Here is a 25370-nt window from a genome sequence, read left to right as displayed (position 1 = left end):
TGCATTAATAAAATGCTATTAATTGCACGTTAACTTTAGACAGCATGTAATTAATTGCGAGTTAACTATGAACAGCATGTGATTAATCACGATCAAAAAATCTAATCGTTTGTTTATAATTACAATATTTTCTAAATAGACTGTCATATGTATAGCATCAAAATTTAGTAGGTTACCTTCAAGATAAATAGTTGTTGTTTCTTCCTCTTTATTTGTTGTTGGCATTTTTAGCGGGTTTCTGCAACGGCCTGTAAGAGTTTTAAATCACACAACAAAATATAAGTGACACACTCAAAATAGTGAACACTTATTTCCGGAGCAACAGGCAGACAGACAAGATATTTAATTACCTTTTTGGGAAAGATAAATTAGCAACACGATAAAGCAGATCAGTATGACAAATGCTGCACAGATTCCAGCTACACCGGGAGTGTTTTTCTTCTGTAGTTCATCTACAAAAAAGGGGGGAAACACAAAGAATTGTGTGTCATTTGTCACGTGATTTTCATGTGATTGTTCACAATAGAAAGAATCACATCAAGTATATTGTTGAGACTGTAGATTGTCATGAAGCATAGTTCTTTGTACATATTTGGGAAAAAAATATCTCTTGATCAAAGTGACGGGTTGGAAAAACAGTACTTTGAAATGTGCTTGTTGTTTAAAGTGTGTATGACAGCAAAAAGCATGTTTATTTCATATTTCACGCGGTATTTTATGCTCCTGAATGAAATGGACTGCTTGGATGTGTGTGGAAGTGATCGTTTTTATTCAATTTTTTGAATCCCGCGCCATGAAAATGAGTGACTTCTGGCTCCAGTCTCGGGTTAAGGACGAATGTGAATGTGGCGTCACCCGGGGCAGCCTCTCACAATAAAACATTGCTTTATAGCATGCAGATGAACTGCGGATTCAGCTGATTTTGCGGATGAATTTGTTTATTGCCCCCTAGCCGTCATTCTTTGTCCCGCCGACGCTTTGAGCCCTACTTTGACCACCTCAGAATGCTTCAAAATGCAACAAACTCAACAGCCAGGTGAACACTGGTGAAAACTTTGATAAAATGTAGAACAAAAGAAAAATCAAAATATGCGTATGTGTGTAGCGCCCCCTAGGAACAAAACCCACATTTTTTTTTTTTTTTTTTTTTGATGAAGATGAAAGAGGAGGTAACAACGCAAAGGTTAAAACACATCAGTACTATATAAATGGGATACCGTACGCGGTGCCCAGACTGCCGTTAGTACTACATTCAGTTTTCTTTGGGTGGGCAGAGCGTGTCCGTGGGTGGGCACAGCCCTGCACCCCCCCGCCGGTAACGCCCCTGATTCCTAAATTTTTTATTCCTTTTATTTCTTTTTTTTTTTTTTTTGCCTGCTCGTATGGCATTATTTCACTTCTGCTTTTATGATCTCAAAAGAAGAAGTGACTGGCCATGTTGGCTTGCAGTCAGTTTGTTTTTTACTTATTAATTTTAGATGATTTTCTTGTGTAATAATTTCTTGGGACGGGGGCAGGGATAATAAGACTTTGTTTTCTGCTCCTTTCATTGTTTCTGATAACATTCAACGAGCAACTTCAGGTCTGTGACTCTTCTTTATTCAGATTGGCATTTGATTATTAGTATACTTCTTCTCTGGGTTAACGAACACGACAAAAGCATTAATTATTAATTAATGAATTATTGACATAAGTAATACTGTTTGCCCTTTGGCATTTTATACATTTCATTTCTAACAATATTTACAATTGCTCTTTACCTAAAAAAAAACAAAATGTCTTATCTGATTACTTGATTAATCAATGGAATTTTCAGTGGAATACTCGATTACTAAAATATTCAATAGCTTCAGCCCTAATAAAATTCAAATGCTGACCTTGAGCAGCAGCAGCAGCCACAGTTTGCCCGCCCCTGGTCTAACTGCTATAACAAATACATTTTATGCTTTAATGACCGTTTTAAATTATAATTCTGTCGTACTCTTGCTTGACACTTAACACGTTTTCTTTCATTTTCTATTATTCAAGTTGAAAATCCAAATATTAAACATACAGTAACACACAACCATTATAATGTATTTAGAGTGACATGAAAACATAGGCGGAGTTTGACTTTTCGGGCAGGGGGGGGCACAACATGTTAATGAATTGTAAATCAGGGTGCTTAGGCAATATTTTTCGCCAAAATCGTCAACCATTGAATATGGTACGCCTGCCAGTGTCGTGCCAATGTAGTTACTTCAGTCAAAAATTGTATCCCCTGTGCGCAGCCATATGGTGGTAGATTTGTGTCTTTATTATTCAATCCAAAAAAAAAGTTTCTTCAATCAAAAAAAGTCGCTTCAATCCCCGAAAAAATGCAAAAAATAATTTTGAAACTCAAAAAAATGCATGTGAAAGCTATTTTTCTTTGATTTTTTATTTTTTTGATTGGATTCAAGTTTTTTAAAATTTATGCAACTTTTTTGATTGAAGTAATGTTGATTTGTGTTTGGGCCACATTTTGGCTAGGACGTTTTTGTCTTTATTATTCAATCAAAAAGTAGGTTGCTTCAAAAAATATATATTTTCCAAAAGAAAATCACTTCAATCAAAAAAAAGAAAAATTTCAATCATAGAAAACGTTTTAAAATACGAAAAAAATATTTGAGATTGAAAAATTTGCATTTGAACACTTAATTTTTCATTGAAAAAGTTTTCTTTGATTGAAGCAATCCTTTTGTGTTTGGGACATATTATGGGTAGGACATTTGTGTCTAAATCATTCAATCCCAAATAAAGTTGCTTCAATCAAAAAAAAAAAATTTCAATCAAAGAAAAAAAAATCATTTGAAAAATGAAATTGCCCTCCCCTATTTTTTTTTTTTTTTTTTAATTATATGTAAAGCAAATGACCGTCTAAGGTGCTAGTCACATGATCTGTTTGAAAAATAATTTTGACCCTTTTTTTTTTCTTTTTCTTTTTTTCATTTCATTAATTTGAGTTGCAGTTTCATTGCTTTACCACCTATATATGTTTATATACACAGTTGTGGTCAAAAGTTTACATTGAGTTTCCAGTTATTTCTACAACTCTGATTTTTCTCTGATAGAGTGATTGGAACAGATACTTCTTTGTCACAAAAAACATTCATGAAGTTTGGTTCTTTTATGACTTTATTATGGGTGAACAGAAAAAAAGTGCTGGGTCAAAAATATACATACAGCAGCGCTAATATTTGGTAACATTTCCCTTGGCCATTTTCACTCCAATTAGGCGCTTTTGGTAGCCATCCACAAGCTTCTGGTTGAATCTTTGACCACTCCTCTTGACAGAATTGGTGCAGTTCAGTTAAATTTGATGGCTTTCTGACATGGACTTGCTTCTTCAGCATTGTCCACAAGTTCTCAATGGGGTTTAAGTCAGGACTTTGGGAAGGCCATTCGAAAACCTTAAATCTAGCCTCATTTAGCCATTCCATTACCACTTTTGATGTGTGTTTGGGGTCATTGTCCTGTTGGAACACCCAACTGCGCCCAAGACCCAATCTTCGGGCTGATGACTTTAGGTTATCTTAAAGAATTTGAAGGTAATCCTCCTTCTTCAATATCCCATTTACTCTCTGTAAAGCACCAGTTCCATTGGCAGCAAAAACAGCCCCACAGCATAATACTACCGCCACGGTGCTTGACGGTAGGCATGGTGTACCTGGGGTTAAAGGCCTGACCTTTTCTCCTCCAAACATATTGCTGGGCATCGATTTTTGTTTCGTCTGACCACAGAACTTTCCTTCAGAAGGTCTTATCTTTGTCCACGTGATCAGCAGCAAACTTCAGTCGAGCCTTAAGGTGCCGCTTTGGAGCAAGGGCTTCCTTCTTGCACGGCAGCCTCTCAGTCCATGGAGATGCAAAGCACGCTTGACTGTGGACACTGACACCTGTGTTCCAGCAGCTTCTAATTCTTGGCAGATCTGCTTTTTGGTGATTCTCGGTTGCATCTTCACCCTCCTGACCAATTTTCTCTCAGTAGCAGGTGATAGCTTGCGTTTTCTACCTGATCGTGGCAGTGACAAAACAGTGCCATGCACTTTATACTTACAAACAATTGTTTGCACTGTTGCTCTTGGGACCTGCAGCTGCTTTGAAATGGCTCCAAGTGACTTTCCTGACTTGTTCAAGTCAATGATTGGCTTTTTCAGATCCATGTATGTATATTTTTGACCCAGCAGATTTGATCACTTTTTCTGTTAACCCATAATAAAGTCATAAAAGAACCAAACTTCATGAATGTTTTTTGTGACAAAGAAGTATCTGTTCCAATCACTCTATCGGAGAAAAATCTGAGTTGCAGAAATAACTGGAAACTCAAGAGAGCCATGACATTATGTTCTTCACAAGTGTATGTAAACTTAGTCAATTTCATGCAATGACACTTTTCGGCCACCAGGAGGGGCCTGGCCCTCCATTAAAATGCGCTTTTGCATGAAAGCCCCCCGAAAAAACACAGGCTTTTAGTTCCATGTTTGTAAATGACTATTGTAGTTCATGCTTACCTGGAATGAGAAATGCAGCAGAAGAGCCGCTACTTTGAAAGCGACATGTATAGTTGTTCCTCTGGGATGATCCCACCCGTATCTTAGTGGTGATCCTGAGAAGCTGGTCCTGTGTTGACTCAATGTTGGTGCTGGCATTGAGATGTTGCCGGTGAGCATCAAGCCAAGCCACAGCGGTCATTGGGTACCCTTCAGACTGGCAACTTAGCACCAGCTCTCTTCCAGTTTCCGACTCGGTAATGTTTTTAGTGACTGTTTTATATGGTGCTGCAAGAAGGAGATAAAGCACATGATTTGTTTCTGTATGTGATATCATCTTTTGGTGGTAAAAAGTAAAAAAAAAAAAATTAATCTCTAAACTCTGGATGTTCATTCATCGATAGTCAGAGAAGTTGTCTACAGATGGAGAGAGTTCGGCACCGCTGCTTCTCTCCCAAGCAGTGGCCATCCAACAAAGATGACGCCAAGAGTTTAGCGCAGAATACTCAGAGAGGTAAAAAAATAACCATAGAGTGTCTGCTAAAGACTTACAGAAATCACTGGCAAATCTCTGTGCATTCATCAACTATATGCAAAACTATGGCCAAGAATGGTGTTACTGGGAGGACTCCACGGAGGAAGCCACTGCTGTCTAAAAAAAAAAAAAAAAAAAAAAGCATTGCTGCTCATTTAATGTTCGTGAAAAGGCACTTGGACACGCCACAGAAGTTTTGGCAAAATATTTTGTGGACGGATGAAACCAAAGTTGAATAGTTTGGGACAATGTCATGTGTGGAGAACAATTGGAACAGCTCACCAACATCAAAACCTCATCCCCACAGTGAAGCATGGTAGAGGGAGCATCGTGATTTGGGGCTGTTTTGCTACATCAGGGCCTGGACAACTTGTGATCATCAATGGAAGAATGAATTCAAAAGGAGAACCTGAGGCCGTCTGTCAGACAGTTGAAGCTAAAAAGGTTGGTTCATACTCCAGGTCTTAATGCACGAATATGATTTTTTTGTGTTTTTCCGACTCAAGTGAGGCATTAACTTGATGGTCTGAACGGGACAAGTTGCATAAAAGTGGACCATTTCATATCTGATCTGGATCACTTTCGTATGTGGTTTAAATCCGATCTGGGCCACATTTGTCCAAAATATCGCGCGCAGTTTGAACTGTCAAGTCTCCCAAATCAGAATTCATGCAGCAATTACGTCATCAAAGAGCGACGGTACGGTGCGCTACGGGAGCGGTGCAGCTGTGCGTTAACGCCTAGCTTAAAATGGGTTGAGGATAAGCCTGAGAATGATCGGTTTTCTCTCTGCTCTATGAGCAATATTTCAAGATTGCTTACACTGCCGAGTGTCGTGGCAAACTGCCCGTATGTCTGAGTGACATGAACGGACAGTGTGTGCATGCTATCGATCCATATAAACTTTGAATATAAGCCTAAACAGGGATTATTTATGTCTGTTATTTGTGTCCTCTTTTTGGAAATCAAAATATGATCTCCCTGGAATGACGGATGACAGCCCGCATATGTAGTCATTTGTTTTGATGCTACTGCGCATACGGGTCTTCTTGCTCAGCGCGTGTCGGATTGCGAATTAGTGCACATGCGTAATACTTGAACGGCCTCAATGGACAAAGGCAGTCTGAACGTGCACACCAAAAAACAGATATGACAAACAATCGGATTTGTGCGGTATGAGCCTAGCCAAAGAGGATGGATGCTGCAACAAGACAATAATCCAAAACACAGAAGTAAATCAATTTCAGAATGATTTCAGAAGAGCAAATAAACGTTCTGGAGTGGCCAAGTCAAAATCCAGACTTGAACCACATTGAGATGCTGTAGCATGACCTAATGACAGCGATTCATGCCAGACATCCCAGGAATCTGACTGAATTACAGCAGTTTTGTAGAGAAGAATGGGTCCTGAATATTAGTCCTGATCGATGTGCCAGACTGATCTGCAGCTACAGGAAGTGTATAGTTAAAGTTCTTGCTGCCAAAGGGGGGCACAAAATATGAAATTTTGTAATGGTTCACTTACTTATTTTCCCCCTTTGGTCATTGTTTGCATACTATCCTCATTAAAATATGAAAACCTATAAATGGTTTTCGTTAAAGCAGACACTGTTTTTTCATCTGTGTGATTTTGACAAAGCTCAGATCACATTTGATGGTGATGATTTTATGCAGAAATGTGAGAAATTCCAAAAGGTCCAGATACTTTTTCAGACCACTGTACATGCAGATTATAATTTTATATCGTCCCTAACAATGTTGGGACCAAACCTACGCCCTTCATATCTTATGCATCCATCCAAGTGTCAAGTGGTGTTCCTTACCAGTAACGGATAAGTGAATATCCTTATAGTCAGCACCGTTCCTTGTCCGTACCACACACTGGTAGTTACCCGCGTCATTGATGCGCAGATTTGACACCTGGATAAACAGCAGTGTGAAAACACATCATTATATTCAGTATTTGTAGGGTATGGTACTTCAGTATGTCATGCAACATTACAGTGGGTTATAATGTATTTAAACATTAAAATGTGTGTTCTAATAAATGTAAATGAAAACATGTGAGAGATTGTATCCTTGACTCACAGACACGGGGTAATGCATAGACGTCATAATCTATTGACCTGACACTTTGTCATCCGTTGTGTCACGCCTTATCATAGGGGGCCGAACTTCATTTAGTAATAGCAGAAGACGCCACACACTCATGTATGATTTAGGCTTGGATTTTTGAAGAAAAACGAAAGCTGTACCACATACATACAGGAAGGATTGTCTCAGGAGAGATTTGTTCAAGGATTCAAGGTAAATATGATATTTTTCGTACCATGCATGCATTTTTAAACGATGTGAAAAAAAACAATGGGAGAATGAGAACCGCTACGGCATTGGCGTCATTCTTCGACATATATACGTAAAATAGATGTAACTGCTCGAGACAGTTTTACGTCCATATCTATAAAGAATTCAGTGATGTCAGCATTTATTCACAAGAATTTTCAACGGAAAAAGCCATTGTTGCAGCCCCTCATCATAACCAAGAGCTAACAGACTAGCATCATTCTTTGACAGATTTAAGTAAATGCAAACTGCCCTTTTTTTTGCTTTTAACCAAGAATTGAGACTCTTTTATGTTCATATCTATAAAGAATTCAGGGATTTGAGCATTTATTCACAAGAATTTTAATGTAAAAATCTCTTTGCTGTGGACTTGTCGTAAGGCGGTGCCCTGTGAACTTAAAAGACGAGCCACACGTTCGCCATATTTCCATAAAATAAATACTACCTGCACGGTTTGTTTTGCGTTTAACCATGAATGGATACTGTTTTACATCCATATCTAGAAAGAATTCAGGGATTTAGGCATTTATTCTCGAGAATTTCAACGTAAAAAGCTCTTTGTTGTGGTAAGGCGGCGCCACAGTGAACTTAAAGATGAGTCGCACATTCGCCATATTTACTTGAAATAAATACTACCTGCACGGTTTCTTTTGCTTTTAACCAAGAATCGATGCTGTTTTATGTCCGTATCTATAAAGAAGGGCGATCTCATACGCATTTTATATTTGTTTATTTAGATTTTATACTTGCAAGTCACTTTTGAGATTTTAACTTATCATGCACTGCTATAGGGAAATGCTCCACAATTTCATTGTACAACTGTATAATGACAAAAAAGGGCTATTCTAATCTATAAAAAGTTGTGATTGTATATAGAATTTATCACGGTGATAATCTATTTATATATTACAATTGATTCTGCATGCTTTTTTTTCAAGTATAAGTTTCTGATGTGAAAATTGAGTGATTTATTAGCTGTTTAAAACATGCAGTAAATAAATAAAAATAAGTTGGTATTTTGGGCAAAAACCTATATGATATGTTAAATATTGCTATTGATCCTGAAAATAGAGGTGATTATCTCTGCATTTGGTGATTTTTGTCCATCTAGTGTAAAATCTGAGACTTTTATAGCCATTTTAAGTTTTGTTATACTTATATAAAAAATAATGAATCGGAATTTTATTAGGGAAAGACTGAGTTTTTGGATGCCGCTGCTCATGGAGACTTATATATGTCTAAAGTAGGTGCCTGTTTTGGTTTTAGGTCAGTAGCAGCTTTGGTTTTGAAAATATTTGAGGTCTTTGAAAATAGGCCCCCTACGAATCGGCCCCGTTTACCGTGTCATGTCAATAGGTTATGAAGTCTATGGCGGAGGTTGAAAAAGACATAACCTTACCTGCAGTTTGGCCCAGCCGTTTTTAATCTCTTGCGTGAGGAGCCTCGCACGACCGATAAAGTCCGGATGCTGGAGGGAAACTTGCTCCTGTCCCCGAGACATGCGGTACACTTGTCGAAACTGAGCAGAAGATATCGAATGCCACCAGGAAATCATCAAGTCTTCATTAGGATGCTGTGACAAAGGCTGGAACCGGCAGCCCATTATGACATCCCCTCCCAACTCAGCATTGTATGAGGGCTGTTCCGCATACGTGGTTAACAGTACTGATGGAAAGTCAAAAAGAGCCAAGATGCAAAATGGGAAAAGCAGGTGGAATAATAATAGTGCTTTCCTAAAGGGGCCATCTCACACTACAAATACCTTGGAGACATGGCTGGAACATTAGTTGCAAAATAAAGAGATGGGACAAGTTCATACGGACCTGTGGGACAAAGAGAAGAGTGTATCATTTATTTCTTCCACCTTTTTAAATAAATTTTCTATATGAACAATTTAGATTTGTTGATTAACCCTGAATTTTCCCCCCCAATAAATATATTATTTCATTGAATAAATCAGTGTTTTCCATCCGTATACAGTGGGAAAAAAGATGTAGTGCCAAAATTGTTAACTACAGTTGTGGTCAAAAGTTTACATACACTTGTGAAGAACATTATGTCATGGCTCTCTTGAGTTTCCAGTTATTTCTGCAACTCAGATTTTTCTCCGATAGAGTGATTGGAACAGATACTTCTTTGTCACAAAAAACATTCATGAAGTTTGGTTCTTTTATGACTTTATTATGGCTTAACAGAAAAAGTGATCAAATCTCCTGGTTCAAAAATATACATACATGGATCTGAAAAAGCCAATCATTGACTTGAACAAGTCAGGAAAGTCACTTGGAGCCATTTCAAAGCAGCTGCAGGTCCCAAGAGCAACAGTTCAAACAATTGTTTGTAAGTATAAAGCGCATGGCACTGTTTTGTCACTGCCACGATCAGGGAGAAAACGCAAGCTATCACCTGCTGCTGAGAGAAAATTGGTCAGGAGGGTGACGATTCAACCGAGAATCAGCAAAAAGCAGATCATCCAAGAATTAGAAGCTGCTGGAACACAGGTGTCAGTGTCCACAGTCAAGCGTGTTTTGCATCTCCATGGACCTAGAGGCTGCCGTGCAAGAAGGAAGCCCTTGCTCCAAAAGCGGCACCTTAAGGCTCGACTGAAATTTGCTGCTGATCACATGGAAAAGACCTTCTGGAGGAAAGTTCTGTGGTCAGACGAAACAAAAATCGAGCTGTTTGGCCACAATGCCCAGCAATATGTTTGGAGGAGAAAAGGTGAGACCTTTAACCCCAAAGTACACCATGCCTACCGTCAAGCACGGTGGAGGTAGTATTATGCTGTGGGGCTGTTTTTGCTTCCAATGGAACTGGTGCTTTACAGAGAGTAAATGGGATAATGAAGAAGGAGGATTACCTTCAAATTCTTCAAGATAACATAACGTCATCAGCCCGAAGATTGGGTCTTGGGCGCAGTTGGGTGTTACAACAGGACAATGACCCCAAACACACATCAAAAGTGGTAATGGAATGGCTAAATCAGGCTAGAATTAAGGTTTTCGAATGGCCTTTCCAGAGTCCCCATTGAGAACTTGTGGGCAATGCTGAAGAAACAAGTCCATGTCAGAAAGCCATCAAATTTAACTGAGCTGCACCAATTCTGTCAAGAGGAGTGGTCAAAGATTCAACCAGAAGCTTGTGGATGGCTACCAAAAGCGCCTAATTGAAGTGAAAATGGCCGAAGGACATGTTACCAAATAGTAGCGCTGCTGTATGTATATTTTTGACCCAGCAGATTTGATCACTTTTTTCTGTTCACCCATAATAAAGTCATAAAAGAACCAAACTTCATGAATGTTTTTTGTGACAAAGAAGTATCTGTTCCAATCACTCTATCAGAGAAAAATCAGAGTTGTAGAAATAGCTGGAAACTCAAGAGAGCCATGACATTATGTTCTTCACAATTGTATGTAAACTTCTGACCACAACTGTAAGTGTCATTTAAGAGTTCACGCAACATTTTGACTTTTTGGGCAAGAATTTGGAAAATATCAAGTTACAGTATGTAAAACAAAGGACAGTAAAAGGAAACAACTTAATTCCAATAATAAAAAATATTTTGAAATGAATATAAAAACACAGACCATTTGAAGATTAAAAATACTCCTCAGTTAGATAGCTCCCAATCAGCTGAATGGATTTTTCAGGAAAGCATTTAAAAAAAAAAAAAAAAAAAAGAAACAAACATTTGAAAAGTTAAATACCTCATTCGTATAAAAATTCCGAATGAAATGTGTTTATTTTTGTTATTTGTGTTTATTTTTTATTCCTGGTGACCACAGACGTCAAATCTATTTGAACTATGAGCTGTGGCAGTAAATTATCATGTTTCTGTACTATTAAAGACGATAGACTTATGATACGTTTGAACTGAGAGGGCTGATTACTGTCAAAATGGATTGGACGTCTGTCACCGCCAATTGCACCAAGCAATGTGAAAACAGGAATTTATGTGAATTTGAAAGAAACACTAACACGTTTCATATATTTTGAATTTCATATGTATGTAATAAATCAATAAAAATAATTTTATGATATGCAAAAATAGCTCACTCACCTTGAATGTGTCTCGGAAGTTAAGCAGAAGTACATAGCCATGTTGTGATGTGGCAAGAATTTAAAGGCAGGCCGACACGCCCCGAAACTTTTTTTTAACACAGAAACATAGGGCAAGCGTCACTACCGCTCATTAATATTCATGACATTAACTACTGTTGCTAAGTAGAGACAAGCCACCGTTTGTCCCTAATAGGAAATGAATGGAAATCGTGTACAAAGGAGATGTTTACAGAGCTAAACCTACCAATTCTCTCCGAAAATGATGTGCCTGGTGCCAAATTCACTGGCAAAGATGTGGAAGAACATTAAAATGTTCAGTTAAAGAGATGGCTTGAGTGTCGAAGGCTGAAAAAGACGAAAAACACGAGCCGACCGAAGCATAGCCTTAGTTTTTTTATCGACGCGACTGACGATGACATTCTCCTGTTTCAACAAGCTGTCCTTCACCAAGCGAACTTTTTTTATCTAAAATACTCCTAAATCGGCAAAATCTTGACTTGAATCTATCTTTAAATGATGGAACAGTTTTCAAACTTTCACATGTCGAAAGTAGACAGAAGGGAACTAATGCAAAAACGGGAGCAATTTTAACAGTTGATTCACAACATTAAATGACTTCCAAACATAGCAAAGTTTTTTTTTTTTTTTTTTTTTTGGGGGGGAAAAAAATGAAAAAAAAAAACATGAAAGGTAACACCAGTTACTTTGCCAGTTAACTAATTACTCTTACATTCAGGTAACTGAGTCACTAACTCAATTACTTTTGTGTTATCTGTTATCTGTATGCTTACCTGCTGTAAGACAAGTTCCCCCCTCATAAGGGACAATAAACTTAAACTGAACTGAACTGAACTGTACTTTTGGGGAGAATTCATTTGTTACTGTAATTAATTACTTTTTTAAAGTAAGATTAACAACACTTGTCATAAAGATGAAGTCTGCAGAATGAAAAGTGACGAAAGCGGAGATTTTATTCTGCCAATTTGTTGCCGAACACAATTTGCCCGCAACTATTGCTGATCACTTCACATAATTAGCAAAAGAAATGTTCCCTGACTCAAAGATTGCATTGGTAAGTTAATTTTAACAATTCATTTATAATTGGACGCACTAATGAACTACCTTCAAGTTAAACTGAATTGCGCGCTGAAGTGCAGCCATCAAAAGACATGATAGAAATTGCCAAAAGTGTTCTGTACTGTTAAATTTGAGTAATCATGAGCATGTAGCTGAAGATATTGATTGTTCTTTGATTGCACCAGGTTATATTTTACAATATTACCAATAAATTCATATTATTTTAAAAATTGAGTTTTATTTTTGTTTCATATTGCACGCTATATACAACGTTGTAAGATTAGTCACCAATTTGTAAGGGCATACGTCACTATTTGTAAGATTGCCAACGGCCTCGGGTTGACAGGTATGGCGTTAAAGCCTCCTGAAGCTACATTATTCATCATAACATTCTTTTTTATGTAATGTATTTTGTTTTTCCAAATGAAATTGAATAAAATTCTGTCTATTTTCATGCAAATATCTTTAGAAACATCAAGCGCCCCATTATAGATATCTCATTGATGAGCCAGTTGGGACGGACATCATCACTTGGACCAGTTTAGAAATAGTTTGAATCCGTGACTATTTCGCCGAGTTATAATGGAGGAAATCACTGAGTCTTGCTGCAGTGTACTGCCCTAAGATGGTTGCCTGTTACTAACGCCGCAGACACCAACATGGCATATAAATGCTATGCCCCGCCTGGTAGCCTCGACGTAGATGGGAAGGCAACTACGTCGACGTGCGGAAGTCCGTGTTTTTTTGTTTTGTTTTTGTTTTAAATAATAATTCAATTTCAAGGTCAGAACGTATCTATTTTTTTACCATCACTTCTTTACAGCCCTAGCGTTTTTTTAATCACTGTTTTGAAATGCTATAGAGCTATGCTTACAGTTAGCCGGAGTGTAACTCCGAGCATGTCTCTTGTAAGCCAGAAATGTCATTCTTGACCTGTCAAACAATAATTTAAAAGAAAACGAAAACAGAAGTTCGGATAACTGAAGGGTGGAGTTCGAAGAATCAGAAAGTATATTCTTTGTACAGTGCATGAAGCGAGCAGGTAACCAGCTGTTTGTGGAAAAAAAAAAATTTTTTTTTTTCTTTTTTGTTACTTATTTCTTAGGTCAGTAACAGCATCATCACCATGGGGTTTCTTCTCTCCAAGTCCATGGATGCAAATTTAAAAAAGCAGCAAGAGTTCATGCTACACAACTCAAGGTTACAGGTGAGTCCACATGTTACTGCAGAATATGAAAATATTGTAGGTCCTATGTGGAAAAAAAGATTTCCACTCAAATAATTCCAAAAAGCCCTACACAATTACACTAAAGTGCACAATTCGGTTGATATTAAGTTATTTCAGTACCAGGACTATATATAGCCTGTTCTTCCAGTTGAATAAAAATTACACTACTGCGTCACACCATTTTTTTTTTTAAAAACTTGTTTTGTTATCTATGTTACCTGCCAACAGAAACAAGTACTTACGTAAGGGAGTTTCATTACATCATGTCTTAAAATGGAAGTTATTGTTTCCAAAACAATATAACAATGTACTATCTCTAAAATACAGTATATACAATACAATACAGTACAGTGTACCACACTACAGTACAATGCTATTTCTCATGATAGGCTTTGCCTGTGTATGTAGGTGACCATTAGTTGGCTTATCAAACAAATTTTGAGTTCCAAAATTTAGTATTAAAGATTTTCCAATCAATTAAAACACAAGGGTGCCCGAATTTATGCACCTTCCTATTTTTCTTTAAATAATTCTTACGCAATTTCTGTTTATCCTATAAACTACATTTCACTTCTCAAATATTACTGTGTTTATCTGCTATAGGATATATTTAACTGAAATTTTTGTTTCAAAGAAATCCGTAATTTACAAAGAACAAGCTTTAAAATGATCACGCTCGCCCAAAACTTTTGTTCACCACTGTCACCATTCATCTATTTTCGTTGCATCCTTCATGGTAGCCAGACCCGTATTTGTTCGGCAGAGGGGAAAAAAAAAACAGAAAACTAGAGAATAGTTAAACATTTTATTTACATAAGAAGCAAATATTAACATGAAATTAGCAGCGCTGAATACGCCATCGCAAACAACACTTCTTACAGTAAATATTTGAAACTGTAGACCCAAAATTACAAAAGTACAAAGGCGATGCTACTTTGTAAATAAAACAAATGAAAAGAAATAAATACAGTCAAATATAACAAATAAATCATTTAAAGCAACACTATGTAACTTTTCAACCATAATAAAATATTTTCATAACATTTGTTATAATATGTCGACTGACAATTACCGTTGTTTTTGGACTATAAGCTGCCACCCACCAAATTTGACACGAAAATGGCATTTGTTCATAGATAAGCCGTACTGCAGCTGTCATCACTGTATCATGGGATATTTACACCAAAAGATATTAAATGCTAACACTTTTAGGATATTTTAAGTCTGTCATAAGACCAAATGAACCACTATGCTTCAAGAAACATAATATGGCAATCACTGGTCCCATGGGGAAATCAGTCAACCTCTGCTCCCACCTATTGTCAACATATTTGTCATCCAACATGCCTCCGAGCATGCATTGCAGCGCTACAGTTGTAAATAACAATCAAAATTCATGTTCTGTGCTAATTATTTCTTTAGTTACTGTTCCAGTTGTTTCATTAATTGCTAGTTATGGTATTTGGTAACAGTTTATTTGACAGTGGCACCATAAAACATAAAACTCCGGCAAATTATCTCACTTTCGAAGTGATGTAAAAGATCTGACAGGATATAAAGGGAGTCAGTGACATAATTTGCTGAATGATACGTTATGACATCTGTCATAAGCATTCATTAATGCCCATGATACGCTCATGTCATAATTATGACAATCTTATGGGAGTCATATGATGCCTCTGTCAAATAAGCCGCACTGGACTACAAGCCACAGGTTTCAAAATGAGTTAAAAAAAAAAAATCTACAAATGTGCTGATTATGATGATTTTACAACACTGCACGGGTGTGCGCTGGTCCTCATGGGAAACACAGTCTTCCTTAAGGCAAAACATTACGGCTTTTGTTCACCGGCTTGGCTAAAATCAACCAAAACTGAAAAGTTACAGAGTGTTGCTTTAACAATGCAAGGAATTTCTAAAAACAACCATGGCGTGGTGCATCCCCTCTTCCCATCACTGAAGGCTGGTTGACGGGGGCGCGGGTGGCCCAGGTGACCACCCTGGTTCCCTGGGGGGTGATAATGGCCCCTATGCTGGGCTGCGGGAGGAGGGCTGGGTTGCGCTGGGTAGGGGCCGTGGCCCTGGGGTGGCGTCTCTGCTCGTCTGCGTGGCTTTTGCATGTTTGATGGGGCTCGTGTATGCCTGGATGTGATTGGGCGCGCTTGGGTGGGGGGCCTCAGTGCCGGGATGGGTGATGGGGCAGCATAGGGTCGGTTGCCAACGGGCTTACACTCACAAGGGATTCACATGATTACTGGTTTCTAGATCGCAGAGCTGATTTGTGTACATGCCACCCCTCCCAATCACTTACCTTATGGACTCCCCCCAACCCCCTTTTTTCCCTGGTCAACAGCCCCCGCCCACATGGTGTCAACTGGAAATACATCTAGCTGACGATAGCACCAACATATTCATAAATAGTGTAGGTGTTCAATGTATTTCTTGTTGTTTGTGTTTCTTTTCTTTCTTTTCTTGTGTTTCTTTTATTTTCTTCCGTTCCCCCATAACCCCTTCCTGTTCGCTGCTTTGTCTTAATAAATGAGGTATGTTGAATGATCACAATGGGAGTATGTCATACTCTCAATATGAAACATTAAGACTGTTCAGACCAACCGGACACTTAGACTTCCATTCTGAAACAGCTGAACAGGACAGGTTAAAAAAATAAAAAGAAAGAAAGTAAACATGATCCACACATCTCTCAACCAGACAGAGATCATTTCAGCTTCTTTTTCCATTCTGTAGAACCTCCTAATGCAGTCCTTGTAGTACAAGGCCTGCTGGTCTGGTCAGTGTCCACCTTACAACAGACATTCTCCTCTCCTTCTGTCTCTTGATCAGAGGTGTCTACAGCTTGAAAAAAAAAAGATTTCATCATACTAGAGGTGTCCCTATCCGATCAAAAAATTTGGCTGTCTTATAGTCCAAAACAATACAGTAATTAATTGGTGTGCCTTGAACTTTTTGCCACTACATCAAACACTATATGTTTTTAATGAATGAAAACTTTTATTTTTGTTTGCTTTTTGTTTTACATATCAAATGTCATGCCTGAGCAGGTCTCAGTGTCAGTGTGATGAATCACGTAAAAATTTGAAGCTTGTAATTAGTGGAATATGTCTGACGTGGCTTTCTTTATTACCTCACCCAGTGACGCACTTAGGCCAAGTTAACATGTCACAAAAGTTATTTTTAGGAGGGAAACCCAATCACATTTTTAGCTTGAGTATGAGTCATTTGTTTTTAAGTATTTTCCAAAATAGAGTTCCAATACCTTGACAATCGATAAAGGAGGGGTAGAAAAAAACAAACATTCATTTAAATGTGATTATTTAATCATTAGTATACCAACGTGACACATTTTCTGTGACTAAGCACAGCCCTGGTTAAAATATACAAATACACGTATCCACTATGCAGCCCAAAAAAATAATGCAAACAAATGATATTTGAATATCCTGTTTTTTATTTAATAGAAAAAAAAAAAAAAAGAAAAAAAAAACTATATGAAAAAAGTAACTTTATTAAGCAAACAGTGCATTGTATAAGGAAAACCCCTTGAGGTAGCTTCAAATTACCCTTCATCAAAAAATTCAACAAACAAATATAATCCCAATTTAGCATCGTGTGTAATACAAATCAACCATGTCACTTGTATAGTATTGAACAGAAACCCCAGTTCTACTTCAAGGGTGTAGCAAATAATCAATAAAAAGAGATTTCCGTAATGGAGTAGTGTTCAAGTGTAAAACATTATTATGAACATTAGCACTTATTTGTTATTTTAAAAAAATCAGCTCTTCATTCTTAAACTGTCCAAGTTGTCACAATCGAGTAGATGAAAAGAATTATTAAATTATGCATTTTTATCTTACCTAGCGAGAGATTCCTTTTCATATCAGTCATGTTGAACACCACACTGAAGAGGCTATCACTCCTTTAAGTTGCAGGAGGCACTTGTTTCCAGTAGCCGGTGCATTAAATGCAGTGGCAGTATCGTAGCCTATGAGGTTTATCCGAGGCGGGATTAATGCAAATTGAAACTTGAAATATAGAGTATTATCCAGACTGGCATTTCTCTTTTCTCTCAGGTGTGGTGACCTCCCGTGAGAGGTTTGCCTGTTTCTTTGTTGAAGTGCAGTGCAACTAAACTAAAAGCACCTTAACACCCTGCTGCAGGTTTGACTTGACACCTGTCTTCTCATAAATCTGGATATCTTCCAAATGTTAATAGACAAAAAGGAGAAGAGTTGCAATGGCCTACATTTTGAAAGTGTTTGCCAATGTTTCGGTGAAGCTATGCTGAGATTGCAGAAATGCATGCGGGCTAAATTAAAGTTAAGGACCAAAACGGCCAAGTCTCAGTAGTAGGGCTGCAGCTATCGATTATTTTAGTAGTCGATTAATCGATGAACTATTGAGTTCGAATAATCGAGTAATCGGATAAGGAACATGAAAAATTAAAATACCTCAGCTGAGCCTCAAACGGTATAAAAAAAAAATCATAAAATGAAGATCTATGTACAACAAAAGAGGAGTTGGCTAACTTAGTCTGCTAGCTGAAATGCTATAAAATCCCAACTTTTTTTACAATGCTGTTAACAAATGGTTCAGACACATATTCCCACAAAAATGGCTAAATATACCTATGAACTAAATTACGAATGCATTAAAAAAAAAAAAAACATTAGCTCAAACAAAAACTTAGCTAATGTTGGTCTTAACAGGGAGCAGATGGATTCAGCCATGTGAAATGAGGTAGACTAGAGGGCCGTGTATCCACCCACATCAATAAAACTAAATGCAAACACTTTCAAAACAAACCTTTACAACACCACTTTAATTAACCGAATACTCGAAGCAGCAAAATTTAATTCGAATATTTTTTTCTCATCGAATACTCGAGTTAATCGATTAATCGTTGCAGCGCTACTCAGTAGTACTACAGTATATCATTATTGGCTTTCATCATATTTCCGCATTGTCCCATAGAATTAGGTTGTTCCTACTAAACTGCCCATTTGCTAAGATTAGATTTGCTAAGATGCTAACATTTTGGTTCCACAAAATAACACGCTGTAAATTCAAAACTACAGTCAAGCCAGTAAAATTATAAAACTGCCAAATGTACAGTGGTCAGAAAAAGTATCTGAACCTTTTGGAATTTCTCACATTTCTGCATAAAATCACAATCAAATGTTATCTGATCTTTGTCAAAATCACACAGATGAAAAAACAGTGTCTTAGTGTTTGGGATGTCCCGATCCAGGTTTTTGCAATTCTGATCCGATACCGATATTGTTTTGCACTTCCGATCTGATACCGATACTGGCCGATACCGATACCGGCCTATCTGAGCATGTGTTAAAGTTTAAAGTTATTTAGCCTCCTTATTATTGTCAGACTCATGTTGAAAAAGGTTTTAGTACTCTTGATAACAACTAGCCAGCTGAATTAGGTGAGTTTGAATAACAAACAACAGTTGGTAACAAGAAATTGACCTTTTTATTCAGTGACAAACACAAAACATTATAAATAACAAACAGAAATGGCATAGTCAGTCAGTAAAACGTGCAAATAATATTGTAAACTGTCTTAAAAAAGCAAAACACACAAGCAACCTCAGTGGAAAATCCCACAAACCCCCCAAGCTATTAGATGCTTTTAATGTTTCGTGCATTAGTTACAAAAATTGTATAAAAAGCCTCTCAGGTTTAAATAAACGACTATTTCAGTATCAAGTTAACATTTTAAAACAGTAAATAAAATACTCAAGTCCCCATTCTGTATCAGCAGCTTTAAACTACATTCAATTCATTTAATTTTGCGAATCAACTCTTAAAGTTGTTAAAATTGCTCCCGTTATTCCATAATTTCCCTTCTGTCTACTTTCGACATGTGAAAGTTTTAAAACTGTTTTGAAGATAGATTCAAGTCATGATTTTGCCGATTTAGGAGTATTTTAGATAAAAAGTTAATTAGGTTCGCTTGGAAGGTTCACAACAGCCTACTAGGGAAGTCTCCTGCTTTAAGATGGTGGCTGTTTACTAACGCAACTAGTTTTCAATACTTCAATGTTGCTAACGCCGTCGAGTCTGTCATTTTGCATCTAGTTCTATATACATATGATATCTATTATCTACAGTAAAACGATGTTGACGTAGTTTGTAGCGGCTGTCAGCAGCAGTCAGGTATTCTTGTGTTTTTTTATCCAGCGGCATGAGTTGAGCTAAAGCCGTGAGTTGAGCATTGGCATTACCCGGGTCTATGACAAGCATGATGTTTACTCTCGGGACGCAATGCGGTCCGTTTCTCATTGCGTCCCGAAGACCGCGCTGTGTGTTAGTTCCGCTTTACTTGACATATTTCAATAATTGGAATTTGGATGTTTGTGAATCGTTCTCGGATCTTCCACGGCCGAATCGCTCAAGGGTGTAATGACGGCTGGGCATGTTGTACCGTGGTTCTAAGTGTTGGATAATGCGTCTTTACTCACGAGAGATAATGGCTCGTCATCCAGAATGAATTCTTCGGCAATGACTTGTTATTCCCTGGGCTTTGGGACTGTCAAGTGCCAGTTTGTCACGCATAGCAAAAGTTTCTGCCAGTGTTAGTTGTATAGGACCTTTCTTTTTGTCTTCGGTTTTCTTAACATACTTCTTATATTGTTTGTGGTGGTATTTCGCTAAATGCTTGATTAGGTTGGTTGTATTAAAACTTCTTACAGCTTTACCACCACGCTTGACTTTATTGTGGCATATGTTGCACTCTGCCTCTTCATCTTTGTCGTCCTTTAAGGTGAAAGGATCCCACACAGCTGACATTTTTACCGATAAAGTCTCTGGGTAAATTGGGAGACGTTAATTTAAATGTAGTGTGTTGAAGGTGTGCCGTAAAATGCGGACCGGGTTTTAGGGCAACCGAAGCAAAAACTGGAATGCATTATGTAAATCGGTGCGCTGGAAAACCCGGACCGTATTTTTAAAAAAAAAACTGGATGGGAAGTCTGGATCGGAATTTTTCCATGTTGGCCGATCCGATACCGATGCACATTTTTTTGCCCATATCGGCGTCCGATCCAATCCAAATATTGGATCGGGACATCTGTAGTTCAGATACTTTTTCATACCACTGTATTAAATGCATAGATGGCCCAACAGTTATCTTTTGGAGATTACTGTCATGATCAGTTGTCCAAGAATAGATTGAAACATTTACTCACAGCCCATGAAGAAATGTCAATGGGTTTTCTGCTGATTTGCTGCTGACTTTAGAGGTCACTTGTGCGTCATTTTTCTCTCACACTTTTTTGCTTCTCTAATCACAATTCATGTCAAATTGCGCATTTGTTCATTTAGTGTATTCGACATGGCAAATTTATGACATGCTTCGCGCCAGAGTGTAGCTCTGTGAGCTAATTTGTCATAAATGAAAAAAAAAATTTTTTAAAGAAAACATTCACAACAGAAGTATATATGAATATACAAAGTTGTCCCAAAGCTCAAGGGGAACCCTGTAGCTGCAAGAAGAAGCGTAAATGACTCACGTGTCATGAAACTGTTTTGAGATGACCTCAGTGTCGCTCTTTTGGCAGGATTACAATTGATGACGAATACCATGTATAAAGCAGCTATTCTGATGGTCCAAAAATCCTGAAAATCTAGATTTATCAAAGTTAAGATTACATGCAAGCACCCCAACGGTATCGTGTCGCCATATGAGTCATATGTTTCCGTTGAGACCTTTGCCAAGATGTGTAACAAATGTGTCATCAACAAGGAGGAGAATAAGAAAAACTGGTTCTCAGTACAGTAATTACGGTTTCGTTTTTTTGGGAACTCCAAACGAGTGATGACGACATATGCTGACTAGAGCTCGGTAAAATTTGATAGCTTAATAACTAGGGTTGTTCCGATCATGTTTTTTTTGCCCCCGATCGTTTTAGTTTGAGTATCTGCCGATCCCGATATTTCCCGATCCGATTGCTTTTTATTGCTCCCGATTCAATTCCAATCATTCCCGATAATTTTTCCCGATCATATACATTTTGGCAATGCATTAAGAAAAAAATGAATAAAACTCGGACGAATATATACATTCAACATACAGTACATAAGTACTGTATTTGTTTATTATGACAATAAATCCTCAAGATGGCATTTACATTATTAACATTCTTTCTGTGAGAGGGATCCACGGATAGAAAGACTTGTGACTTTGTATATTGTGACTAAATATTGCCATCTAGTGTATCTCTTGAGCTTTCAGTAAATGATACTGCAGCCATTCAACCCAAATGCATGATGGGAAGTGGAACCATGATGGGAAGTGGAACCATGACTGTGCGTCGTGCTACCATTGGATGTATCTTCTCTTCTTTGGGAAATAATTTAAGGTGTTAAGTAGGCCTGAACGATATTGGAAAAAACTATTGCTGCGATTTTTTTTGGATTTGCGATATATTGCGATATTATATTGCGATATTAAAAAAAATGTATATATATTTTTTTTCAATAAATTTTCAGAAGATGACTTAAATAGCTGTTTGGAAAGACTTTAGATGACTCACCATCACCACAGTGTACAGTCATCCCTTGTTTTTCACGGTTAATTGGGAACAGAACCTACCGCGATAAGTGAAAAACTGCAAAGTAGCGCACCCCCCATTTTTTTTTTTGTGTGTGTGTGTGTTTTTTGTGCCCAATGTATTTATTCAGATTTAGCATTGGAAAGAGATACATAAAAGACATGTTTTTTTCTCACTCCCCCCCCCACAGTGATTTTAAAAATGTATATAAATAAATGGTTTTTAAGCACTTCAAATGTCATAATTATGATAAGTTTTAAACATAACTGTCCAACCAAATCATTTTTGAACAAGAATAAAGTACTGTAGCAGATAAATGCTTGGCTTTATTAAATGCTTCTGTTTATCTACTTTAGCTGTGACCGTTGAAGTGACATGTAGAAATTTCAAACTCCTCATGATCACTTCTGGCATTTAAATGTCTCCAACGTCCTCACAGTACACACATTCATTCCAGCGCGGCTTCCTTGCAACTGTTTAAGAAGTTAAACGATGATTGACAGACGCCCGTGTGAAGTCTGCTTCTTTGGCCAGATCAAAGCCATCGTTGTGCCAGTGACTGAGAGGATCAAAAGGCTGGGAGAAGGAGGGTAGGAGGCTGTGCGCAGACCAGAAAGTGAGGCGTATGTGGATCGAAAAAAAAAGAAAAACTATCGCACGTGCTTGCGATGGGACTATCGCGCACACGCACATCGCGATGGCGATGTCTAAACAATATATCGTTCAGGCTTAGTGTTAAGAAAAAAATCAATTGCCACTTTGCTTCCCCACATTGCTTCCCATGATATTTCTAATCATAGGGAGAGGGATTGCTAGGCTTTAGCCAATGGAAGAAAGGCTCCAAAAGCTGCCAAAATGCACTCTACTTATTAGGCGCTGCCTTTTATCTCTATATATAGGTAAAACGGCGTCGTTACAGATTGAGCACGATATCGAGTGAGAGGGTCGTGCAGCGCATACATTAATTGCGCTAATTATTTTTAACGTGACACATTTTTTAATAAATTAATTGCCGCCGTCATCGGGGTATTTATTAACCCTACCTTAAGCCTAAACTAAAGACTCTGGATCAGTGTAACATATAATGTCTGTAACGTTAAATACAATTAGAAAACGATTTAATTAAAATATATATAGATATTAAAAAAAGGCATGGCAGATATTTTTTTGCTGATTCCGATACTTTGAAAATGACGTGATCGGACCCGATCAATTGGGATGCCGATCTCTATTAATAACCCCTCTCTAAATGAGTGTATATGTTTCAATATTTATCAAACTGAAATTTAAATCAATGAATGCCATCAATAGACATCCAATCCACTTTAAGTGGGAGGGGTTGGCCTTGAATAATGTGATGTACATTGTACAGGTGTATGAAAAACAATCTCAACGTTTTGGAATTTTTCACATTTCTGCATGAAATCACCATCAAATGTGATCTGATCTTTGTCAAAATCACACGGATGGAAAAAACAGTCTTCTTTAACTAAAACCACCCAAAAATCTATTGGGTTTTTATATTTTAATGTAAACTGTGAAAAATAAGGAAGTGAACCATCAGATTAAATATTTTGTGGCCCTCCCTTTGGCAGCAATAACTTCAATCAGATGCTTCCTGTAGCTGCAGATCAGTCTGGCACATCAATCAGGACTAATCTTAGCCCATTAGTCTCTACAAAACCGCTGTAGTTCAGTCAGATTCCTGGGATGTCTTCCATGAATCGCTGTCTTTAGGTCATGCCACAGCACCTCAATGGGGTTCAATTTTGGACTTTGACTTGGCCACTCCAGATCGTGTATTTTGTTCTTCTAAAACATTCTGAAGTTGATTTACTTCTGTGTTTTGGATCATTGTCATTGTCCAGCAGCATCCATCCTCTTATTAGCTTCAACGGTCTGACAGACGGCCTCAGGTTTTCCTTCAAAACTTTTGAATTCATTCTTCCATTAATGATTGTCCAGGCCCTGAGGGAGCAAATCAGCCCCAAATCATGATGCTCCCTCCACCATGCTTCACGGTGGGGTTGAGGTGTTGATGTTGTTGAACTGTTCCATTTCTCCTCCACACATTACCTTGTGTGTTACTCCCAAACCATTCAAATTTGGTTTCATCAGTCTACCAAATATTTTGTCAAAACTTCTGTGGAGTGTCCATGTGCCTTTTTGCAAACATTAAATGAGAAACAATGTTTTTTTTTAGACAGCAGTGGCTTCGTCCATGGAGTCCCCCATAAGCACCATTCTTGGCCATAGTTTTACATATAGTTCATGTGTGCACAGAGATATTGGACTGTGCCTATGATTTCTGTAAGTCTTTAGCAGACACTCTAGGTTTCTTTTTTTACCTCTCTGAGTATTCTGCGCTGAACTCTTGGAGTCCTCTTTGTTGGACGGCCACTCCTTGGGAGAGAAGCAACAGTGCCAAACTCTCTCCATTTGTAGACAACTTCTCTGTCTGTCGGATTGATGAACATCCAGACTTTTAGAGATGGTTTTGTATCCTTTCCCAGCTTGATACAAATCAACAATCCTTGATCGCAGGTCTTCAGACAGCTCTTTTGACCGAGCAATGATGCGCATCAGACAATGCTTCTCATCAAGACAATTCTTATCAGGTGTGTGTGTTTTATAGCGGGTAGGGCAACTTTAAAGCACTCATCAGTGATTGGGCACACAGCTGACTTAAATTGTTTGGTCAAATTTAGTTTCAATTGCTCTTTACGTCTCCTTAGGCAGACGGTTCGCTTACTCAATTTTCCCCCTTCTGTCATTGTTTGCATGCTATCCTCATTAAAATATGAAAAGCTATAAATGTTTGGGTGGTTTTAGTTAAAGCAGACACTGTTTTTACATCTGTGTGATTTTGACAAAGATCAGATCACATTTGATGGTGATTTTATGCATAACTGTGAGAAATTCCAAAAGGTTCAGAAACTTTTTCTTACCACTGTATGTATCTCTTTCCAATGCTAGCTGTGAATAAATACATTGAACACACACACAAAATGTCTTTTTTCCAATGTA

At 37.8% G+C, this 25370-nt stretch overlaps 2 protein-coding genes across 4 annotated transcripts in view; one reads left to right on the top strand and one right to left on the bottom strand.

Moving 5' to 3' along the window:
- Positions 1–1541: 1541 nt before the first annotated feature.
- plgrkt (plasminogen receptor, C-terminal lysine transmembrane protein) overlaps positions 1542–25370 on the top strand; it is a 37824-nt gene continuing 13995 nt past the window's right edge. The window contains exons 1-2 of one of the 3 annotated variants that reach the window (XM_057818682.1): positions 1542–1582; positions 13634–13735. In XM_057818682.1, the coding sequence (XP_057674665.1) occupies positions 13655–13735 (81 nt within the window). In that variant the 5' untranslated portion in view covers positions 1542–1582; positions 13634–13654. Of the gene's footprint in view, positions 1583–13205; positions 13312–13331; positions 13538–13633; positions 13736–25370 lie in introns of those variants that run through there. The other 2 variants (XM_057818680.1, XM_057818681.1) reach the window with 2 other exon arrangements.
- Positions 4513–9208, bottom strand: LOC130905851 (programmed cell death 1 ligand 1-like). The gene is made up of 4 exons (XM_057819586.1): positions 9152–9208; positions 8789–9054; positions 6870–6966; positions 4513–4799 (listed from the first exon to the last, which is right to left on the bottom strand). The coding sequence occupies exons 1-4, from the start codon at positions 9204–9206 to the stop codon at positions 4513–4515; spliced, it is 705 nt and encodes a 234-aa protein (XP_057675569.1). The 5' UTR covers positions 9207–9208.

Source organism: Corythoichthys intestinalis, chromosome 17, assembly GCF_030265065.1.
Source record: "Corythoichthys intestinalis isolate RoL2023-P3 chromosome 17, ASM3026506v1, whole genome shotgun sequence".
Taxonomy (NCBI): Eukaryota; Metazoa; Chordata; class Actinopteri; order Syngnathiformes; family Syngnathidae; genus Corythoichthys; species Corythoichthys intestinalis.
Note: the sequence above shows the minus strand (reverse complement) of the source record. Positions and strands in the feature narration are given on the sequence as shown.

What these genes read in the sequence shown, in the direction of transcription:
- LOC130905851 (XM_057819586.1), bottom strand. Translation starts at nt 9,206, where the DNA reads ATGAACTTGTCCCATCTCTTTATTTTGCAACTAATGTTCCAGCCATGT. An exon ending in GTTCCAGCCATGTCTCCAAG is followed by an intron (nt 9,055 to 9,151) that starts GTATTTGTAGTG and finishes ACTTTCCATCAG; the next exon opens with TACTGTTAACCACGTATGCG. An exon ending in ACGGCTGGGCCAAACTGCAG is followed by an intron (nt 6,967 to 8,788) that starts GTAAGGTTATGT and finishes CTGTTTATCCAG; the next exon opens with GTGTCAAATCTGCGCATCAA.